At 36.6% G+C, this 17,471-nt stretch overlaps 5 protein-coding genes across 8 annotated transcripts in view; 2 read left to right on the forward strand and 3 right to left on the reverse strand.

The window, feature by feature from the left end:
* The window catches only part of LOC107686264 (ATPase family AAA domain-containing protein 2-like), a 26,422-nt gene extending 22,317 nt beyond the window's left edge, over positions 1-4,105 (reverse strand). For 3 of the 4 annotated variants that reach the window (XR_001634032.1, XM_016483214.1, XM_016483194.1), the window contains exons 1-10: positions 3,822-4,105; positions 3,160-3,290; positions 2,989-3,041; positions 2,757-2,907; positions 2,477-2,558; positions 2,312-2,402; positions 1,985-2,146; positions 1,769-1,880; positions 1,391-1,414; positions 1,019-1,123 (exon numbers count right to left, since the gene is read on the reverse strand). Coding sequence is in view for 3 of the 4 variants with exons in the window: in XM_016483214.1 (XP_016338700.1) it covers positions 1,019-1,123; positions 1,391-1,414; positions 1,769-1,880; positions 1,985-2,146; positions 2,312-2,402; positions 2,477-2,558; positions 2,757-2,907; positions 2,989-3,041; positions 3,160-3,290; positions 3,822-3,959 (1,049 nt within the window). In the remaining variant the exon portion in view is untranslated. The remainder of the gene's footprint in view (positions 1-1,018; positions 1,124-1,390; positions 1,415-1,768; positions 1,881-1,984; positions 2,147-2,311; positions 2,403-2,476; positions 2,559-2,756; positions 2,908-2,988; positions 3,042-3,159; positions 3,291-3,821) is intronic. The other variant, XM_016483205.1, reaches the window with a different exon arrangement.
* Positions 4,106-4,624: 519 nt separating this feature from the next.
* Positions 4,625-7,850, reverse strand: LOC107686300 (proteasome subunit alpha type-2-like). The gene is made up of 8 exons (XM_016483246.1): positions 7,745-7,850; positions 6,930-7,006; positions 6,445-6,577; positions 5,883-6,005; positions 5,639-5,720; positions 5,431-5,504; positions 5,287-5,344; positions 4,625-4,903 (listed from the first exon to the last, which is right to left on the reverse strand). Exons 1-8 carry the CDS (start codon positions 7,783-7,785, stop codon positions 4,787-4,789), a joined length of 705 nt encoding a protein of 234 aa, XP_016338732.1. The 5' UTR covers positions 7,786-7,850; the 3' UTR covers positions 4,625-4,786.
* A 206-nt stretch (positions 7,851-8,056) lies between these two features.
* LOC107686307 (39S ribosomal protein L32, mitochondrial-like) lies at positions 8,057-9,679 on the forward strand. The gene is made up of 3 exons (XM_016483260.1): positions 8,057-8,271; positions 9,099-9,280; positions 9,394-9,679. Exons 1-3 carry the CDS (start codon positions 8,139-8,141, stop codon positions 9,643-9,645), a joined length of 567 nt encoding a protein of 188 aa, XP_016338746.1. The 5' UTR covers positions 8,057-8,138; the 3' UTR covers positions 9,646-9,679.
* Positions 9,680-10,728: 1,049 nt separating this feature from the next.
* Positions 10,729-13,606, forward strand: ccdc127a (coiled-coil domain containing 127a). Its single transcript, XM_016483883.1, is given in 4 exon segments — positions 10,729-10,755; positions 10,758-10,769; positions 11,574-11,700; positions 12,569-13,606. Coding segments are annotated over 4 exon segments (843 nt in total). The 5' UTR covers positions 10,729-10,743; the 3' UTR covers positions 13,261-13,606.
* Positions 13,607-13,693: 87 nt separating this feature from the next.
* Positions 13,694-15,872, reverse strand: LOC107686330 (telethonin-like). Its single transcript, XM_016483301.1, has 2 exons — positions 15,520-15,872; positions 13,694-14,514 (listed from the first exon to the last, which is right to left on the reverse strand). Exons 1-2 carry the CDS (start codon positions 15,654-15,656, stop codon positions 14,112-14,114), a joined length of 540 nt encoding a protein of 179 aa, XP_016338787.1. The 5' UTR covers positions 15,657-15,872; the 3' UTR covers positions 13,694-14,111.
* Positions 15,873-17,471: the final 1,599 nt, after the last annotated feature.

Consider the following 17,471-nt stretch of genomic DNA (forward strand, 5'->3'; position numbering starts at 1 on the left):
GAGCTGACTGCTGTAACCGAATGCGACCAGGGTTTAAAGGCAACGAAGCGGAGACAGCCACAGCGGAGAAAAGAGTTTGTGTGAACTTTAATGTAAGGACTTAAATATTCATATGTAGCTCACATTAAGCTATCGTATGGCTTCAGAAGTAACAGAATAATTCGCACAATCTGGGGAAAAAAAATAAATAAAAATCTCGGATTTGGATCGGCCCTCTCGGAATACCCGATCCGAGAAAAATGGCACTATCGGAGCCGATACCCGATATGAATATCAGATCGGCGCATCCCTAGACATAACACTCATTTTTTTTGTTTAAAAAATGTTACAGGAAGAGAAATTGATGCGTAGTGTATTATATCTGTGCAACAGTTATTGAGCCTTTCTTTTAACAGTTTTAAATTTCAGTTACTGTGCACGTTAAAAACAATTTATAGTCTTTTCTACGCCCGTGTTTTGTTCTCACAGACACCCGGTAGCAAGTAACAAAACAACATCAAACTCCGGCAAGAAGATAAAGTCCTTTTTGCAAAATCATAGACATGTATTTACAAATCAAGTATAATGGGAACACAGAATGATCTTGGAGAGAGCTTTACCGAGCTGACTGCTGTAACCGAACGCAACCAGGGTTTAAAGGCTGAACGAATGACTGACAGCCACAGCGGAGAAAAGAGTTTGTGTGAACTTTAATGTAAGGACTTAAATATTCATATGTAGCTCACATTAAGCTATCGTATGGCTTCAGAAGTAACAGAATAATTCGCACAATCTGGGGAAAAAAAATAAATAAAAATCTCGGATTTGGATCGGCCCTCTCGGAATACCCGATCCGAGAAAAATGGCACTATCGGAGCCGATACCCGATATGAATATCAGATCGGCACACCCCTACAACAGATATGATTCTTTATTGTGTGCGCAAAACCAAGTACGGGATTTGTCATGTTTGCTGTGAAAGACTTTGAACCCAGGTGTCTTTTGAAAGCATAGCATCTGTAAAATAAATAGGTTTTACCTGTTTATTGACCTGCTACGACTATTACTTTTCCGCCTCTCAAATTTCTCTTCATCAGAAGAAGAGGATGAGGTGGAGTCACTACTGTGGATGGCATGTCTTCTCCTGAGATGAGAAAGACAAAAGCACAAAAAGACTTATTTTAAACTTTGAAAAAACATTTATAGCATCAATAAAGTGTAAACTTTCATAAAATACACCACCACCTCCTTTATCCCAATACCTCTTTATTTAAATGTGCCCAAAACATTTGTGTAATAATTATGTTAGCGTGACGTATCGTAGATTGTTGCGTTTTCTTCACTTTAAAAATCCCTTAATCATCCACATGCAGATGTGCTAAAGTAAGGCTGCAAGAAAGCTTGGTCTTACCCATCACCCTCACTACTGCTACAACTACAGCACAAGAAACACACAACAATGAGTGGAAACACAAGGGTGCCACTGAGATTACAAAACAGACACTACAGTGCAAAGTAGAAATGTGGTTTTTGAATGTTTGGACTATTCAAGGTGGGATGTTGGGTGATGAAGGGGTTCCGTCTGAACTATTTTTTAATTGTCGGCCTATTAACACAACGTATTAGACCACGCCATTGTGTCTCTTGTACAGATCCATTTTTGAAAGAAGACCCTGTCAAGTCAAGACTCAAACTGATACTAAATTATCCAAGACTTTGCTCTTTCTTGAAAATTGGATTAAATGATGATGAAAAACAATTTGGAGAAAGGCAGATGACTAGTACTGACCTGGTGCCCCTCCTGTTGTTGTACAATCTCCTGGGACTTGAGGAACTAAATGTATATCTTCGTCTAATTGGGGTGGAATGACGCTTAAAAAATATGCTCTGCTTTTTTGGCTCTGTAATTAAAAAAATATATATTAAAAAAGAAATACTGAAACACAGAAAAGATGATCCAAGTACATTTCAATGCATGGTCTGTTTAATGTACCACAACACCAACCATCAAGAGGCGCCTGGTAACGCACAACAGCTTTTCTCTGTCGAAACTCATAGCGCTTTCCATTGTCTTCTTCGTCTTCATCCTCATCATCATCATCATCTCCCTCAACATTTTCCTCTTCCTCACCTTCTCCATCCTCCTCCTCCTCTTGATCACTATATTCTGAAAAATAAATACAGGTTGGTTTAAGTTGCCAAATACATCTGGGGCTAATATAAATGTTTTTGTTGTGGGGCTGTAATTCAACAGTGACACAGAACCACTGCTAGATAAAGGTGCAGGAAACACTGGTTGAGGGTTAATGAGTTCCTAATTCACAATCATTACCATTCTCCTGGTTGTCTGAACTCTCTTCTTGTCCTCTTACTGAAGATTTTGTGATCCTCTTGCTTTTTGTCCCAGAGAAAATTCTCAAATTCTAAAAAGAAACACAAATACAGTTGAGTGAAGTTCTGACTGATCACAGCAGAACTGGAGGAGTCAATGACGCACCTCCTCCTCACTGTCTCTGCTCCTCAGTCTCCGACGCATCTTTTGCATGTCATCCATCTTCTGAAGTACAGCCTCTGCAGTGCTAAAACAGACAAAAACAGCCACTGAGAGCCAAGACCCATGGAAATAGCCACACACAAAGCTAGCTGCCCATCTGAGTTGGAATACAAAGGTATATTTTAAATCATCAAAAAAGGAAGATCAAAAAATCTGACATAAATTAGTCACTGTCCTTATAAACACAGAAATATAACAGTGTGTTTACTATATTGGTGCATACTTTGTAATGAGCCTGTCGTAGAGGACCGACTGGTTTCTAGCATCAAGCTTATATCGTGTGATTCTGGAGCTACGTCTCACGGCACTGTCTTCCTCACGCCTTTGAATCCCAGCACAGAGGTTTCGAGAAGTTGGAGTTGATTCCATCTCATCTGAAGAAAGAAATGGGTTAATTTTTAGTAAGCTGAAAACCAACAAAACTGCTGTCTTATCAAATACTCTGACGTGCCCACCTGTGTGCTCATCTGCCGACCTCTCCCCCTCTGCCTGAAATCTTGGAGATTTTCTATGAATAAATATATAATAGAATATACAGATTAACAAATAAGACATCTAGTAAATACAGCATAACAGATGATTAAACAAATATAAAAGGACCAGAAATTAAACCATGACAATCCCACCTTAAATGCCTCCCACTTTTCTCATCTTTTGGAGATTTGCTTGTTTGTCCATTCATATCAGCAAAGGTGATATGTCTTCCTCTTTGAGCTCTGCTCCTCATGCTGTTTTCCTCCTTTACAGTCAAAAATCCCTAAAAATCGATCATATGCATACATCATAGCAGTGTCTGCCATGCTATGCTCTATATAAAACTATTTTCTTCGGCCCTCACATTATATGAGATGATTATTTGTAATTTTCAAAAGTGTCACACCACATAACTATTTGCAGGTGATTAAAATGGTGAAAGTGTATATATTATGCATTGTGTAACAGTGAGCCATAACTTACTTTGCCAAATGGGAATTCTTATTTTTGACTTGCCAACTAACGTTACCCATCTACTGAAATGCACATCGCATTATTGAACCATAAAATCATCCCGCTGAGATACTCTATGTATATTATTACCTATGTATGTATATCCGACGTAACACTGCACATCAACTTAATTTAGTTTTGTAACAGTTATCGCGCGCTCGTGCAGTTCACTCAAGCATCTCGCGCTCTTTTAACCGCCAACTTTGTTTTGTTAAAGCGAATGTTTTACTGTAACGTTAGGTAACTAAACAAAAAAAATTACTAACATATTAGTACTTGTAAAGAAGAGTTATTAACTCACATTAGCAGGACTGTCCTCGGCGCTTGTTAAACTGTCATCGTGGGCCTTTTTCAGTCGCGCGGATTTTCGCTGAGGTGGGTTCAGAGACAGAAACTCCGAGCTGGAGTCCATATCACCGTTACTGCGTAACATCACCATCTTTAACGAAGCTTATAAGACCCTCAGACCATTCGCTGTCAAACTCACTTCAAAAAGTTTTTGCAAAGACTTTAATATGCCAAATACTTTGAACGATAACGCATCGTTTTCAAAACGCACTCCGCTCCTCCTTGATTTCTGGCGCCACAAACAACGTCACTTTCAAATGACACAAGGCATAATACGAATGTCCTGGCGAGACAGAAACTAGAGCCGTCTAAGCGAATGGCCGCCCTAACAAATGTATTTTTTCAAATATAAATAAGTTATACAAATAAATGTGATTAAACTATAGAACAGACATTGCTGGACCTTTCACTGACAAAAACATTGAGGCTTTAATAGCCATACAAGATTTTGCGTAGGAATACTGGTGGAAAGGAGTACCGGCTCATTTTTGGCGCGCCGTGAGTGACGCGGCGCTCAAGATTCTGATTGGCTGACGCAGGCCAAACCCCCTCATGAGTCATGAGCTTGTTTTGGGACTAAAAACACCGAAATGAGATATTGAATGTCATATATATTTTCTAACTAGTCTTTTATGATATAAAACCAATATGCTAAGTATCCTCTGTTACATATAGTTCCCTTTTATGCAGTTTGCTCAAAGCTTAAACACTGCACAACAGCACAAATGGAAACAGTAAACAGGCTTTCTAAAGACTTGTTTATTTGTTCCTTTAATAAGAAAGAACAGCAAAATATAAACAATACAACTTTCACTTATTTCCATGCCTTTACATTGCTCAAACTCATGAAGTACTAATGAAGTTGTACTAATGAAGACAAAACAATCAGTGCTCAATCTACAACTCGGAAAGATGATTTTAAGCAATGGCGGCTAGATAGTCTTTCACCTCCGCTGGGGTCAGTCGCCTAAATCCTGCTTCATTGCAGATTCCCACCTCAATGTTGTCCTCAGTCATTTGACCTTCAAAGCTTTCCTGTAACAAATGTAGTCTTAGTTAACACTGATGTTTGACATTTTAATCTCATGCAAACAGGGTCTAAAATAAACATTCAGCAAGTCAATTTGAGGCTTTGGCAAGTAAATAAAACACCACGCTTTGTGACAGTTACAGTTTCAGTGAGATATTGACTCTAGCTCGTTTGTCACAAATGCACAATGAAAAGCAGCTAGATAAAGAGATTTAATTGCTATAGGGAAATTATTTTTAATAATGCAGCAGACAGTTTCACAGCTACCAAATATTTTAGCTTAGGACAAAAGTTAATCTTGGATCTTGTATGCAAATAATAATGGTATCTAATACATAATTGCAATTAACAGACCTTTAGCAAATGTGGCTGGGTTGTAAATCATTACCTTAAGAGTCAGAATAGCAGTGTGAATCGCATCTTCCAGTTCCAGATCCTCGTTGTATCTAAAACAGGAAAATTAAACAAATGAGATGTTGTATGTTTAGGAAGACTAAAAGGGTCTTATGCTTTCAGTTAATACATTTTATACCTTTTTTCAAGGAATGTTTTCCCATTCACATAGTTCTTCCCCATCGCTGTGGCTTTCCATGCAAAGTATGCTCCCTTAAACAGATAAAAGTCCATCTTATTTTTCTAATGCAGTGCATTATAAAGAGCTTAAATTTTAAGAGACAATTGTTTTTCAGTTCAAATTTACAGATTACACTAATAAAATAATACCAAAGTGAATAGCATACCGAGGGGTCGGACTGGAAAAGGTACGGACGGTCTTCATCCCAGCCAGCAATCAGGAGTGACACGCCAAATGGCCGAACACCTCTGTGTCAAAACAATAACACAAACACACAAAATCTGCAAGTTATGCCATTGTCACTCTGGTAGATGCATACTCTTTTTAATTTGGCAAAACAGCAGTTTGTAGGGCAACTTCCAGAACAATTGTAACAGTGGTAAATTGTGCAATGGAGACATCACGCATACCCTGATTGTGTGTACTCCTGCATAACAGAAGCCACCCTCTGAACAAGCTGGCCTGTAGGAATCGGCTCCTGATAGACCAGGTAGTACTGCTGAGCCAGCTTTCGTGCCCTTCGCACCAGAACCCTGCACACATGATTAAAACACGTTACAACAAACCTTTTATTGAGCATCTTTGCCATATAATCCTACCTTTCTATTACAAGCACGACAATATGAAAAATCAGACATTAGAATAGTTGTTGTTTTTTTTCCAATGAAAATGGACTCAGCCTCAGGTCATCCAAGATGCAGATCAGTTTGTTTCTTCATTGGAATGGATTTGGAGAAATTCAAAAAGAAGTTCTAATGAAGAAACAAACTAATTTACATCTTGAATGACCTCAGGGTGCGTACATTTTCATTTTTGGGTTCCATTAAATATTTAAAAACATTAAAACTATAGTTTTGAATGTCAACTACACTTTTTTTTTTTTTTTTTTTTTACAAGACAGCCTTGCACATGTTCTTTATATTAGGAATCATTATTATATAGCGTTTATTCATGTAGGCTCCAAATCCGTACCTGTAGTCTGGACCCATGCCACTGTAGACCATACCGATGTGTTTGGTTATGGGCTCTACTTTGTGAACACTTTGCTCATCATACAGTATAGATTTCTGCTTCTTTTCCGTAGCCAGAACAACACCATTCGAAGCTGTGAAAAAGAAATAAGGATAAGTTAAAGTGACTTGCTATATAGACACAGTTCACAAAGCTCATAATAAGCACATGCTAAAACCATAAAGTTTTATAAATAATGCAAAGACCAGACCAGGGGTAGGCAAGTTCGGTCCTAGAGAGCTACAGTCCTGCAGAGTTCAGCTCCAACCCTAATCAAACACACCTGAACAAGCTAATCAATGTCTTCAGGATTACTAAGGCTATAGGCAGGTGAGTTTTTTTTCAGGGTTGGAGCTGAACTCTGCAGGACTGCGGCTCTCTAGGACCGAACTTGCCTACCCCTGGTTAAGACAGACACACATGATAAATAAAAGAACATTACTAACCTTTTATTCCAACCGAAGGAGCACCAGCTGCTACAGCTGCCAGAGCATACTCAATCTGGACCAACTTCCCTGAAGGGCTGAAAACACAAAAATAAGAAAAAAGGTGTTGTGATTGTAAGGTGAAGCACATTTTGACTAGGATTAACTTAATTTTACTACTTACATTTTTTTAAACTTTATTTTCCTTTAAATCACAATCAAATGTGCTGCGTTAAAACATATATAAAAAGCTTTGTGTTGCATTGTTACTTTACCCATTTACAGATTCAAAATATACAAATGAGGTACACTTATTAAATTTGCAAATGTGCATATTATATAAAAATGCTACAGTCCTCATAAAAATTTAATACTTTTACATTGTCACAAAAATGTTCTGTTTTAGTTCCACTTTATCATAACAACTAAAAACAGTACTGATAATCATATAGATAAACTATATGCTCATTCAAGTACATTCATGCAAAATCAGCTTCCCGTGATACACTGAAAGTGAAAGTAAAATCAACAAGTTTCAATCACAAAGACAAAACTGAGCCAAGCCTGTCCCTTAAACGCCCACGAGAGGGTATAATTTGTTGCTCTGGGATTCATAATGTGTTTAGTTCATTCTGTTCATGAATGTTGATGCACATGAATGTAAGAAGCACTGCATCACAAACACAGTGACTCTGCATCAGCGCCCGGATAATGATTTAACGCCTCTGATTGACGGAACGCTCTCCACAAACCTCGAGCGTCGCGATTCGCCAAAACACACACTCGTTTGATCTTGGTGAACACATTAGATATAACAAAATCATAACGTTTATTACCTGAAAGTGGTGAGAGAGAAACTGTACCCTCTTTCTGCCATGGCTGTGTCTGAATGTTGGGGAAGTGACGTCACGCACCTAATTGCTCTGATTGGTTGAAAGAGTTACTTTGGTAGCTGAATGGATTGTGGTTATTGCAGCCTACAGATAAGTTTGAAATAACTTTGCATGTCACGTTTTATTTTATCCCCACTAATTAAAACCATGTAATAATATAAAACATTTGTTGGTTTAATCTTTAATATTTTGAACATATATTGCCCTCACCCGCTCAGAATGAAGCAGAATTTCTTTTATAACGCTGTACTACAAATCCCAGAATGCACGGGTGCAGAAGCATGCGCAGGCGCAGTTGGTCTTTTTGAGCGGTGGCCGTGAGGATGTTAGGTCTGTAATGTTACATGTTAAATTAAACGGACATAAAACACCGCACATAATGTCATTATCGGGTTTACTTCCGTTTCTCGGACGTTCTCTGCAGCGTCTGGAGCTGCGTTTAGCGCAGGCGGCGGGATTTGACAGCTTCTGTGAGTGCATTTACTGTAATGTCATGTGTTACTCTCCACCACTCATATCACGATACATACACTTCAGTAACACTTAAGCTTAATTTAATCTAATTTTACACTTTTTCCCTCTGATTGGCCATTCCTTTATGATATTAAATCCAAAGTTTGTTTTGGAAGTCATTATTTCTGGTGAGGCAAGGGCTCAACGAGACGCATGGTAATCTGGTGTTTTTTTTTTAGGGGAAGTAATACAGGTGCATCTCAATAAATTAGAATGTCGTGGAAAAGTTCATTTATTTCAGTAATTCAACTGTTTTTGTTAAATGTGAGCCAAAATCATCACAATTAAAAGAACCAAAGACTTAAACTACTTCAGTCTGTGTGCATTGAATTTATTTAATACACGAGTTTCACAATTTGAGTTGAATTACTGAAATAAATGAACTTTTCCACGACATTCTAATTTATTGAGATGCACCTGTAGAACAAAAAGTATCTTTAATCGGAATGAAATGTTGCTGTGTTAAAATATACATATTTTTGTCTTTATGTCATATTTACTTAATTTATATCGCTAAATAGGCATAATATATTGTTAAAAATATGTGGAATGTGCATTAATTTTAATGCAGAATGCTTTGAATGATAATTCTCATCTTTTGTTTTAATGTTGCTTAATTTAAAAAGTATTTTGTTTTATAATTATTTAAAAATATGCATATTTTAATATTTACATCACCTTGAAGTCGAATATATGCCCTTTATCTACTGTGTTTTTAAAAATAATTTGAGTAACTCAGTTTGAAAATTATTTCATTAATCTATCACATAAACCTTTTCTTCAGATCCAGCACTGGCAGTAAGTGGTCCCCAGATTCTTCCTCAATCCCATCACAGCAACAATGAAGAAAACTCTGAGCCCAGTTTCTTGGACAGTATCTTTTGGATGGCAGCTCCTAAAAAGAGAAGAACCATTGAAGTCAATCGTTGCAGAAGACGAAACCCAAATAAACTGATAAAAGTCAAGGTAAGAACTCGCTGGTCCATGGTATAGCATTATACAAATTAAAAGAACATTCAATGCAGTACTGTGCTGTAGTAAACAGCAATTTATCCTTTTTTTCCCCTTCTCTTTTCCAGCACAACATTGAGCTGTGTCCAGAGTGTGGCAACATGAAACTAAAGCATACTCTGTGTGGATTCTGCTTTGAAAAGGTCAGGAAGGAGACGGCAATGATACGAAAGCAAATCTCCATCATGGAAGGCGGACCTCTCAATGCTCCTGCTGTAGAGTCTGTTGTTTTGTATGAAAATGAAAATCCCTCTGAAGCAGATAAGGACAAGAGAATAATAGAACGCAACAGGAAACGCCCTTATTGGTTTAACATGTAACTGCTGTAAAATAAAGACTTTTGTGAAATAAAAATCTGAGTTTCATATTTAACTATTTTGTGATTATGCTTCAGTTAGCATTTTAATAGATCAGTTATCATTTTTTTATACCCTTGTTTTGGTGGTTTATAACAGTCCTTGGCTCGGTTCTTGTAATGTTGTAGTTGAAAGATGAGTGATAGAGATAGATAGAGAGGCTATTGTCCACAATACTATATAAAATGATACAAGATAAATTAATTGATTTAAAAATGAAGAAATATGCAATGTGATACTGTACCATATTGTGAATAATAAGAGTTAACATGGCTAATTAGAAGATCAATACTATCTTAAGTCATTATCATACACCTATTGTGGAGGGTTTCATGGTTAAAGCCAGAAAAGGGTTGAAATTCTGATTCTGATTCTGAAATGAAAGTTAAAAGTAATTAAAAAAAAAATAGGATGAACGGGACCCCAATGTGAAGCAGACTGGCAGATGATCAAAGTCACATGACAGTGTAAACCATGTTACTTTTATCCTGTTTAATATCAAAACAACATTCTTATTTTAACTGATGATCATTTATGCACATAGGACACCATTGTAGAAATCCATATAAAAAACATATTACCATGGTATATGTCAAAAACATGGTATTACTATAGTGCATATTCAAAAATAGTCAGTTTTTTAAAAAATAATCAAAGAACTTTATTACGCATAACTAAGAGATCTCACTGTAATTCAAGTGAACTCCGACCTCTTCTGCCCATCAGTCTGCGCAACTCCTGCGCATTTGCTAGAATGTAGAATCTAAAATGAGCCGCTCTCAGGACTATACCAATGTGTCACTATAGTTTAGGGGTGTTCAAAACTCAAAACAATTGCATTTCTATAGTTTGTGTAAATAAAGATGGATCTATATGACCATTTAATAATAAGTACATTAATGCCCAATTAATTTAAAGACTACTTCTAATTGTATACGATGTATTAACTATGTATATTCTAATAATAAACGTAAACGCTCCCCTATAAAATGATAAATGGACTGTTGGGTGTTTTTAATGGAATTGCATAATCGTCCAAGGCAAGCTGTCCGGAAGGAACTCATGCAGAAGACTTTAGATTGTTCAAGGTAAGCTAAGAAACAAAAGAGTCAAATGATAACAAATCTATATAATCTATAAGTTGTTAAATAAGTGTGTTTCAGTTTAAATACACCTTCTGGAGAAATACATTCATCATCTTTTGCAGGGTTGCAGCTTTAGCAGTGTTGTGTTGCAGGTCGCTGATGTCATGACATTTAGATAGATAGATAGATAGATAGATAGATAGATAGATAGACAGTAGGGGTGTAACTGTACACAAACATGATTCATGGTGAAACATGGTTTCGGTACAGCAGAGGGAAAAACTAAACATAAAATAGCTTTTTTTTATTAAACAGTGGTTAATGAACAAATTGCTCTTTCTTTCTTTAATTAAATTCAATTATAATTACAATTTTCCAAACTTAAATTTCATTACTATTTATTTTTAAATATAATAATCAGCACTCAACTTTAAAAAAAAATTGTATGCAAACATGTAAATTGCACATAATGCAGTTTTTAAATTAACTTCTAAATTATAAAATTTCTATTTGTTGTTAAAATATATTCATTTACACAGTGGCTGTCATAACTTGTTTCGTAACAGATTTATTTAAACGTACGTTAAATAATTAAGACATCACTAACAGGTAAAGTCAAATATAATGAGTATATAGTCTAATATTTTGCTCTTCTCTAGATTTCAGTTCTCTAGCAAACTAACAAGCTGTGGACACTGAGGACTTCATGTGTGCAGTGACACACTGTGACAAAACAGCACCTTACTGAACTTGAAAAGAGATCTTCATCCTCAGCCCATTAAGTACATTCTTTCACTGTTTTATTAGGGTTTCTCCATGAACAACCTGAATGATCCTCCTAGATGGAATATTAGACCAGAGCCCGCTGGAGGAGATGACAGGGGCAGATGGAATTATGCCCTGCTGGTGCCCATGATCGGGCTGGCAGCATTTCGTAAGTGTTTTACATACTTTTACTACTCAAGGCTCATACACCATCACAAATGTCTTGAATGAGTGTGTACTATATTATACTAGATCAAATGCTTTATAGGTTGTAATTACATCTGGGTTTTTAGGGGGGGTTGCACAAACAATCATTATAATAAATTCATTTATGTAATAACATTTTCATTCCCACGTTCACTTAAGTATACATGTTGAGAAATAGATCAACAGCTCCTTTATATAATCAGCTCCTCATCTTAATGAGTGCTCAATAAACATCCTAATTTTAATCTAAAAATGCTCTAAATCTGCTACAAATTATTAGAACTACAATGCACTGTTGCTTTTTAGTGTTGATTTATGTGTATTGTATGTAGGTTGTGTTGATAAATATAGTTATTTTAGTATTATATAGTATTTAATTTTGTTATTGTAATATTATTATTTATATACTACTGTATTATTTATCAATATTTTGAATTAGTTTTTTTTTTATCATTTTCAGTTTTAATTTGAGTAATTGTATCTGCTTTTGCTTTTTTTTAATTAGTTTTTTATATTTCTATTTAGTTTTAATTTATTATTAGTTTTAGTAATTTTAGTACTTCAGCTTATTTTATTTTTTGATATTTATTTTTATTTCAGCTTAATAAAAAAAGAATAGTTTTAGGTAACAATAACCATTTTAATTAACAAAAAGGTTAATAAATAAATATATGATTTCATTACATAATTTGTAATAGATTTAAAGCAATTTATGTGGTATTATTTTGCTTTAAGGTATTTGTCAAAAGTAATGTTCTCCTTAAATTGATTTGGTCTCTCTTGCCAAAGAGATTTAACACTTAAGATATCGGTGGGTGTATTTTGGATAGGTTGGATATGGACTCGAGAATCACAGAGCCAGATCCAAGATGTGAAGAACAAGTACAACAGCGACATGGCAGCCATTACCAGAGACCTGGAGCTGAAGTACAGGGAGACGCTGACGGAAAACCGGCGGACAGCAGCACACCTGGAGGTGGAGCTTGAGAAGGAACGCCAGCGCGTTCAGGGCTACAAGAAAGCCCTGATCTATCAGAGTCAGCAGCTTATGGAGGAACGGAAGCAGCTTCAGCAGGAACGCCAGGATCTGGAGGAGGAAAAGAACCGCCTGCAGCAGTCTGGAGTGGTCGGGGTGGTGCTGCGGAAAGCCCTGCAGCGAGAGGAGGACTGGCAGTGCAGGGCTCAGGCTCTGCTACAGGAACTGGAGGTGAAGCTGGTGGAGAGGCAGGAAGCTTTCTGCAGCATCCTGTTGCCACGGGAACATCGTCTGGAGATGGAGAAGAATCTGCTGTTGAAGGTGGCTAAAGACCCGGTGGGTGCCGAGCTGAACCTAGAAGAAGATCTCAGGGACATTTTTAAGAAAGACAGACACTGTGCAGATTTACTGAACATGGATAAGCGAAAGAATGGGAATTTGATGTGGCTGTATCTCAGGTACTGGCAGCTCCAGGTCACCCTGCAGAAACACAAGAGGGCAGAAGAGACGCTAAAAGGGGCATCGCCAAACTCCAGCAGACCTTGACAAGTGTAGATCTCTATATAAAACAAGAAGAATTTTCTTCCTTAAATGTTTTCCTTTGCTTATCCAAGGTATCCCCATGATTTATTTATCAACTATTTATGATGCCAAACTTTTTTGTGAAACCACTTGAGCCTTGAGTCTTTGACAATCACGTCAGAACATGAAAGTATATATTTTCTTTGGCGGATTTTTTGTGCTTCTCAGCTCTATTTTTCTTTTCTTTTAGTTTAATCGATCATGTAGAAAGCAGAAGAAACGGATGATTTCATATTTGTTGCATTACTGATGAACTTTATTAGGCAAATTATTCATTTAACTAATATGTACCACAAACATAAAAATGATGTTACTGACGTGTGTAATAAATGTTTTCTGACAAGAAAGAATATAACAGTTTGTTCGACTAAGGTTTGTTTTTTTATTGTTTGCCATGATTTCATAAATACATATAAATGAGATTTACAGTCAAGAAAGTGTTTATTTAAAAGATTTATTTCCAAGAACTAGCTGTTTTGAACAGATGATGATTGTTTTTAGAATATTCAGGTTTAAGACCATTACTAAATATGTCCTATTTCCCCATTTATTTTGTTTTGCAAGGATTTGGACACTTAAGGCACATTTAGAAAATGAATAATGTTAGTGTTAACACACCAAGTGGCATTTATTGTAAATAAATACTTGAAGCACTGCATTTTCCTTTGATAAGGTTTCCCTGGTAGTCTCAGCTGAAAAAAAATTGTGAGCATATGAGGCTCTTGAAGGCTTTGGTATTTAAGTATGAGTGAGGTCACCCACCATACTTGTCACTGTATCCGTGTCATTGATGGCAGACAGCTTTCATCAGCTCATCATTCTCTTCGCTGGAAGCTGAGTGTGTCTCGTGGTGGAGAGATGAGGCTGGACGCTCTGAAGTTTGGACTCCTGGGTTGGATTACCATTGGCTTATGTTCGGTGATGGACGAGACCTCTCTCTTCTGAAGGCAAACTCCATTTAAACTAGTCTCAGAGTCCATGGTGGATTTTGTTCTGGAGGGAGAGGGCTCACGGATAATGTCAGGCTGTGTGACATCTCTGGGCACAAATATTGGTATTGGAAGAGTGTTTCTGTAAGGTAAACAATATTCCTGCAGTGGCTCCCCATCTCTCCCCATGTGAATTGTTTGGTTTAGGAAACGTCTCACTGAGAAATTAACCACTTGCTTGCTTTCATAGCTCGCCTTTCTCATTGAGTCCTTTTCAACAAGTGTCATCCTGTGAAGCAGGACTTGTAAAAGTTAGTAAAAAGTAAATTACATAAAGAAATTAATGCTTTTATTCAGTAAGGATGCATACAATTGTTTAAAAGTGACAGCAGAGACATTTATAATATTAAATTGTTCTTTTGAACCTTTATAATTAAAAATGCTCTTTTGAACTTTCTATTTATCAAAGAATCCTAAAAAAAAAAAAAAACAGTAAGAAATGTTTCTTGAGCATCTCTAATCAGCATATTAGAATGATTTCTGAAGGATCATGTGGCACTGAAGACTGGAGTAATGATGAAAATCCAGTTTGTCATCACAGGAATAAATTACTTTTTATATTCAAATAGAAAATGGTTCACATTAGTATATTTTCATAATATTACTGTTTTTACAGTACTTTTCATAAAATAAATGCATTCTTGGTGAGCATAAGAGAAAAAAAAAAAACAGAAAAACAAGAATTCGCCTTGATTTTTCGTTTCATTTTTACGTTCAGAGGTAGAAAATTAATAAACAGCTTGAATGAAACACCCCTTTTCTGCTGATTGGTCAAGCAAAGATCAAATGGTGCCGTCATCACGTCTTCTTCAGGTCCGTGCAACAGAATAATAGTCCTCTGCTGCTATAGCCTAGTTAAAGCGTTTATTGCAATTACAGTTCATCTCTCTCATCAAACAACCAGACTAACAAATGGCTTGACACAAACCGGACTGCGGCAGTGCCTAGACAGGGCTTACTTCTGTGTAGGCAAAGGTGTCGTTTTCTCATGTTTCTGTTTTCAGTCAAAAAAACAAATGAACGCAACGTACACGGACTTTCAAAGCACCATAAAAGTCCATACAACTTGTGCACTATAGCTTGTGTAACTATTGTATAGCTTGTGTAACTATTATATAACTTGTGAACAACAAAAGAGCAAGTAAATATTAAAATTTTTAATTTTGGGGTGAAGTATTCCTTTAAAGCCACTTAATATCTGCAAGTACAACACATAGAAAACAGAAATGCATACTTGTATTCTGGTCTTGTCTCCATCAGTAGGTCTAACCAGGTGGCCTCATATGATTCTCTGGCAATCTCATCAGTCTCCTGAAAATCATTGTAGGAGTTCAGCAGATATGACCTGGGCTTCCTGCTCAGGCAATGCATCTCACCCAGCGAGCGGTCAAAAAAATAGAAGCCAAATTAAAACCGGATAAGAGAGTTATCAGTAAGATCTTCTGATAAAGGCTGCTGTTTCCCTCCTGTGTCTGTTCCTGTGTCTTATAAATAGTGTTTGTTACTATTTTTACTCCCTGCCATCAACCCCACAAGAGCCTCTTCAGATTGGTGTAGTTTGACGAGGTGGGAAAATGACTAATCCTGCAACCATTTAACTGATATGCAAGACTCACAGCTTCACCAGGAGGTCAACAGTGTCAAAGGACCCATTTGATCTCAGATTTCCTGTTGTGTGTGCGTCAAAACATTATGGTTATTGCTGATAGCAACAAAACTGGATGCTGACTGTCATGGTACCATGACCTAAAAATGTTAACGTTAAATGAAATATACACTATATTTGTGGTATATAATCTACAGTTTGAAGCAAAGTAACCTTTAAAAGTCCATACAAAGCATCCACAATGTTCTGAAAAGATAAAAATAGAAAAAGGTGCCGATATCTCTGACACTCATTTCATGTTTAAGGGTCCTTGTTGTCTCTCTCGCTTGTCAGCACCTGTGCAGAAGCCGCACAGCATTATTATCTCACACTGTGGCATTTAGAGCAGCATGTCAAACTCAAACCATTCTGTCTGATTGATGTTCTGTAGGTGTGATGTATAGTATCCATCACTCAGCAGTATGAACAATCATTTCTCGAGTTTACTGATGAAAGAGGCCTCTCTTTGACATGGAGATTCCTGCGAGACGATTGTTACATTTGGCTTCAACATGCATCACCCTGTCATACAAAAGTTTAAAGCAACTGTATGTAGTTTTGTGGATTTTTGCGACTTTGGAGCCCCTTACAGTGAAGTAATTGGAATTTACTGTTGTGAATAATACTGTTGTAACTACAATGGATAGCTGTACATGTGCATTTGTTGCTACCATAAAGCAATTTGTCATTTTTGTGAAATTTAATATAAAAATATAATATAAAAAAAAACACTTATATAGCTTCAACCTTACTGTTAAGAAAAAAAAAAAAGCAGATCGCACAACACCATCATACTGTCCACGTCATATTTCAAAAGAGACACCATTAAACAAGTAAATATTTGTAAAATGGCATCTTTTTACCAAGTAAAAGCCAATATCACTGATAAATAATTTCCCCCACTTTCTGGGGATAAAATGAGTAATTATAAATAAATAAACAAATTGTAACGATCAATCCACTGAAGGCGAGCATAAGTGAGAACCCAAGTGCAGTTTATTTACAGTGTGATCCAAACATCCAAACAATATCCGAGACTTGACTTGACTTGAACAGACTTGACTAGAACAGACTTGACGAGGCATGAACAGACTAGACTCACCAACAGCGGGTTACAACATCAATACACGACCAGGCACAATGGGAACATGATGGCTACTTATAGTAGACAAGGAGGGTCACATGACATGAACAAACCAATGGGAAACAAAACATATGACTAAGACAACCAATCAGAACATGACACAGACAAGGGAATCACATGACTAGACAATAACCAATGAGAGCATGACACATACACAAGGTAGAGATACTTGAGGGCAAGGGAAGCATGACACTGACAGCATGAAACAATTCCAAAATAAAAGACATGAAAACATGAACATGACAAAACCCAAACACCACAATACACAAATAAATGAACAAACAAACAAATAATAATAAAATATTATATTTAATATTTTGTATATATATATGTTAAAGGGGTCATATGATGCGATTTCAATTTTTCCTTTCTCTTTGGAGTGTTACAAGCTCTTGGT

Source organism: Sinocyclocheilus anshuiensis, unplaced genomic scaffold (genome assembly GCF_001515605.1).
Source record: "Sinocyclocheilus anshuiensis isolate Anshui unplaced genomic scaffold, SAMN03320099.WGS_v1.1 scaffold389, whole genome shotgun sequence".
Taxonomy (NCBI): domain Eukaryota; kingdom Metazoa; phylum Chordata; class Actinopteri; order Cypriniformes; family Cyprinidae; genus Sinocyclocheilus; species Sinocyclocheilus anshuiensis.

Coding starts and splice junctions, on each gene's coding strand:
- LOC107686300 (XM_016483246.1), bottom strand. CDS start 7,785: ATGGCAGAAAGAGGGTACAGTTTCTCTCTCACCACTTTCAG. Junction 6,578..6,929: donor TCCTTCGGTTGGAATAAAAG/GTTAGTAATGTT, acceptor TCTTTTTCACAG/CTTCGAATGGTGTTGTTCTG. Junction 5,345..5,430: donor AAAACATTCCTTGAAAAAAG/GTATAAAATGTA, acceptor TTCCTGTTTTAG/ATACAACGAGGATCTGGAAC.
- LOC107686330 (XM_016483301.1), bottom strand. CDS start 15,656: ATGCATTGCCTGAGCAGGAAGCCCAGGTCATATCTGCTGAACTCCTAC. Junction 14,515..15,519: donor GAGACAAGACCAGAATACAA/GTATGCATTTCT, acceptor CCTGCTTCACAG/GATGACACTTGTTGAAAAGG.
- LOC107686307 (XM_016483260.1), top strand. CDS start 8,139: ATGTTACATGTTAAATTAAACGGACATAAAACACCGCACATAATGTCA. Junction 8,272..9,098: donor GGCGGGATTTGACAGCTTCT/GTGAGTGCATTT, acceptor CCTTTTCTTCAG/ATCCAGCACTGGCAGTAAGT. Junction 9,281..9,393: donor ATAAACTGATAAAAGTCAAG/GTAAGAACTCGC, acceptor TCTCTTTTCCAG/CACAACATTGAGCTGTGTCC.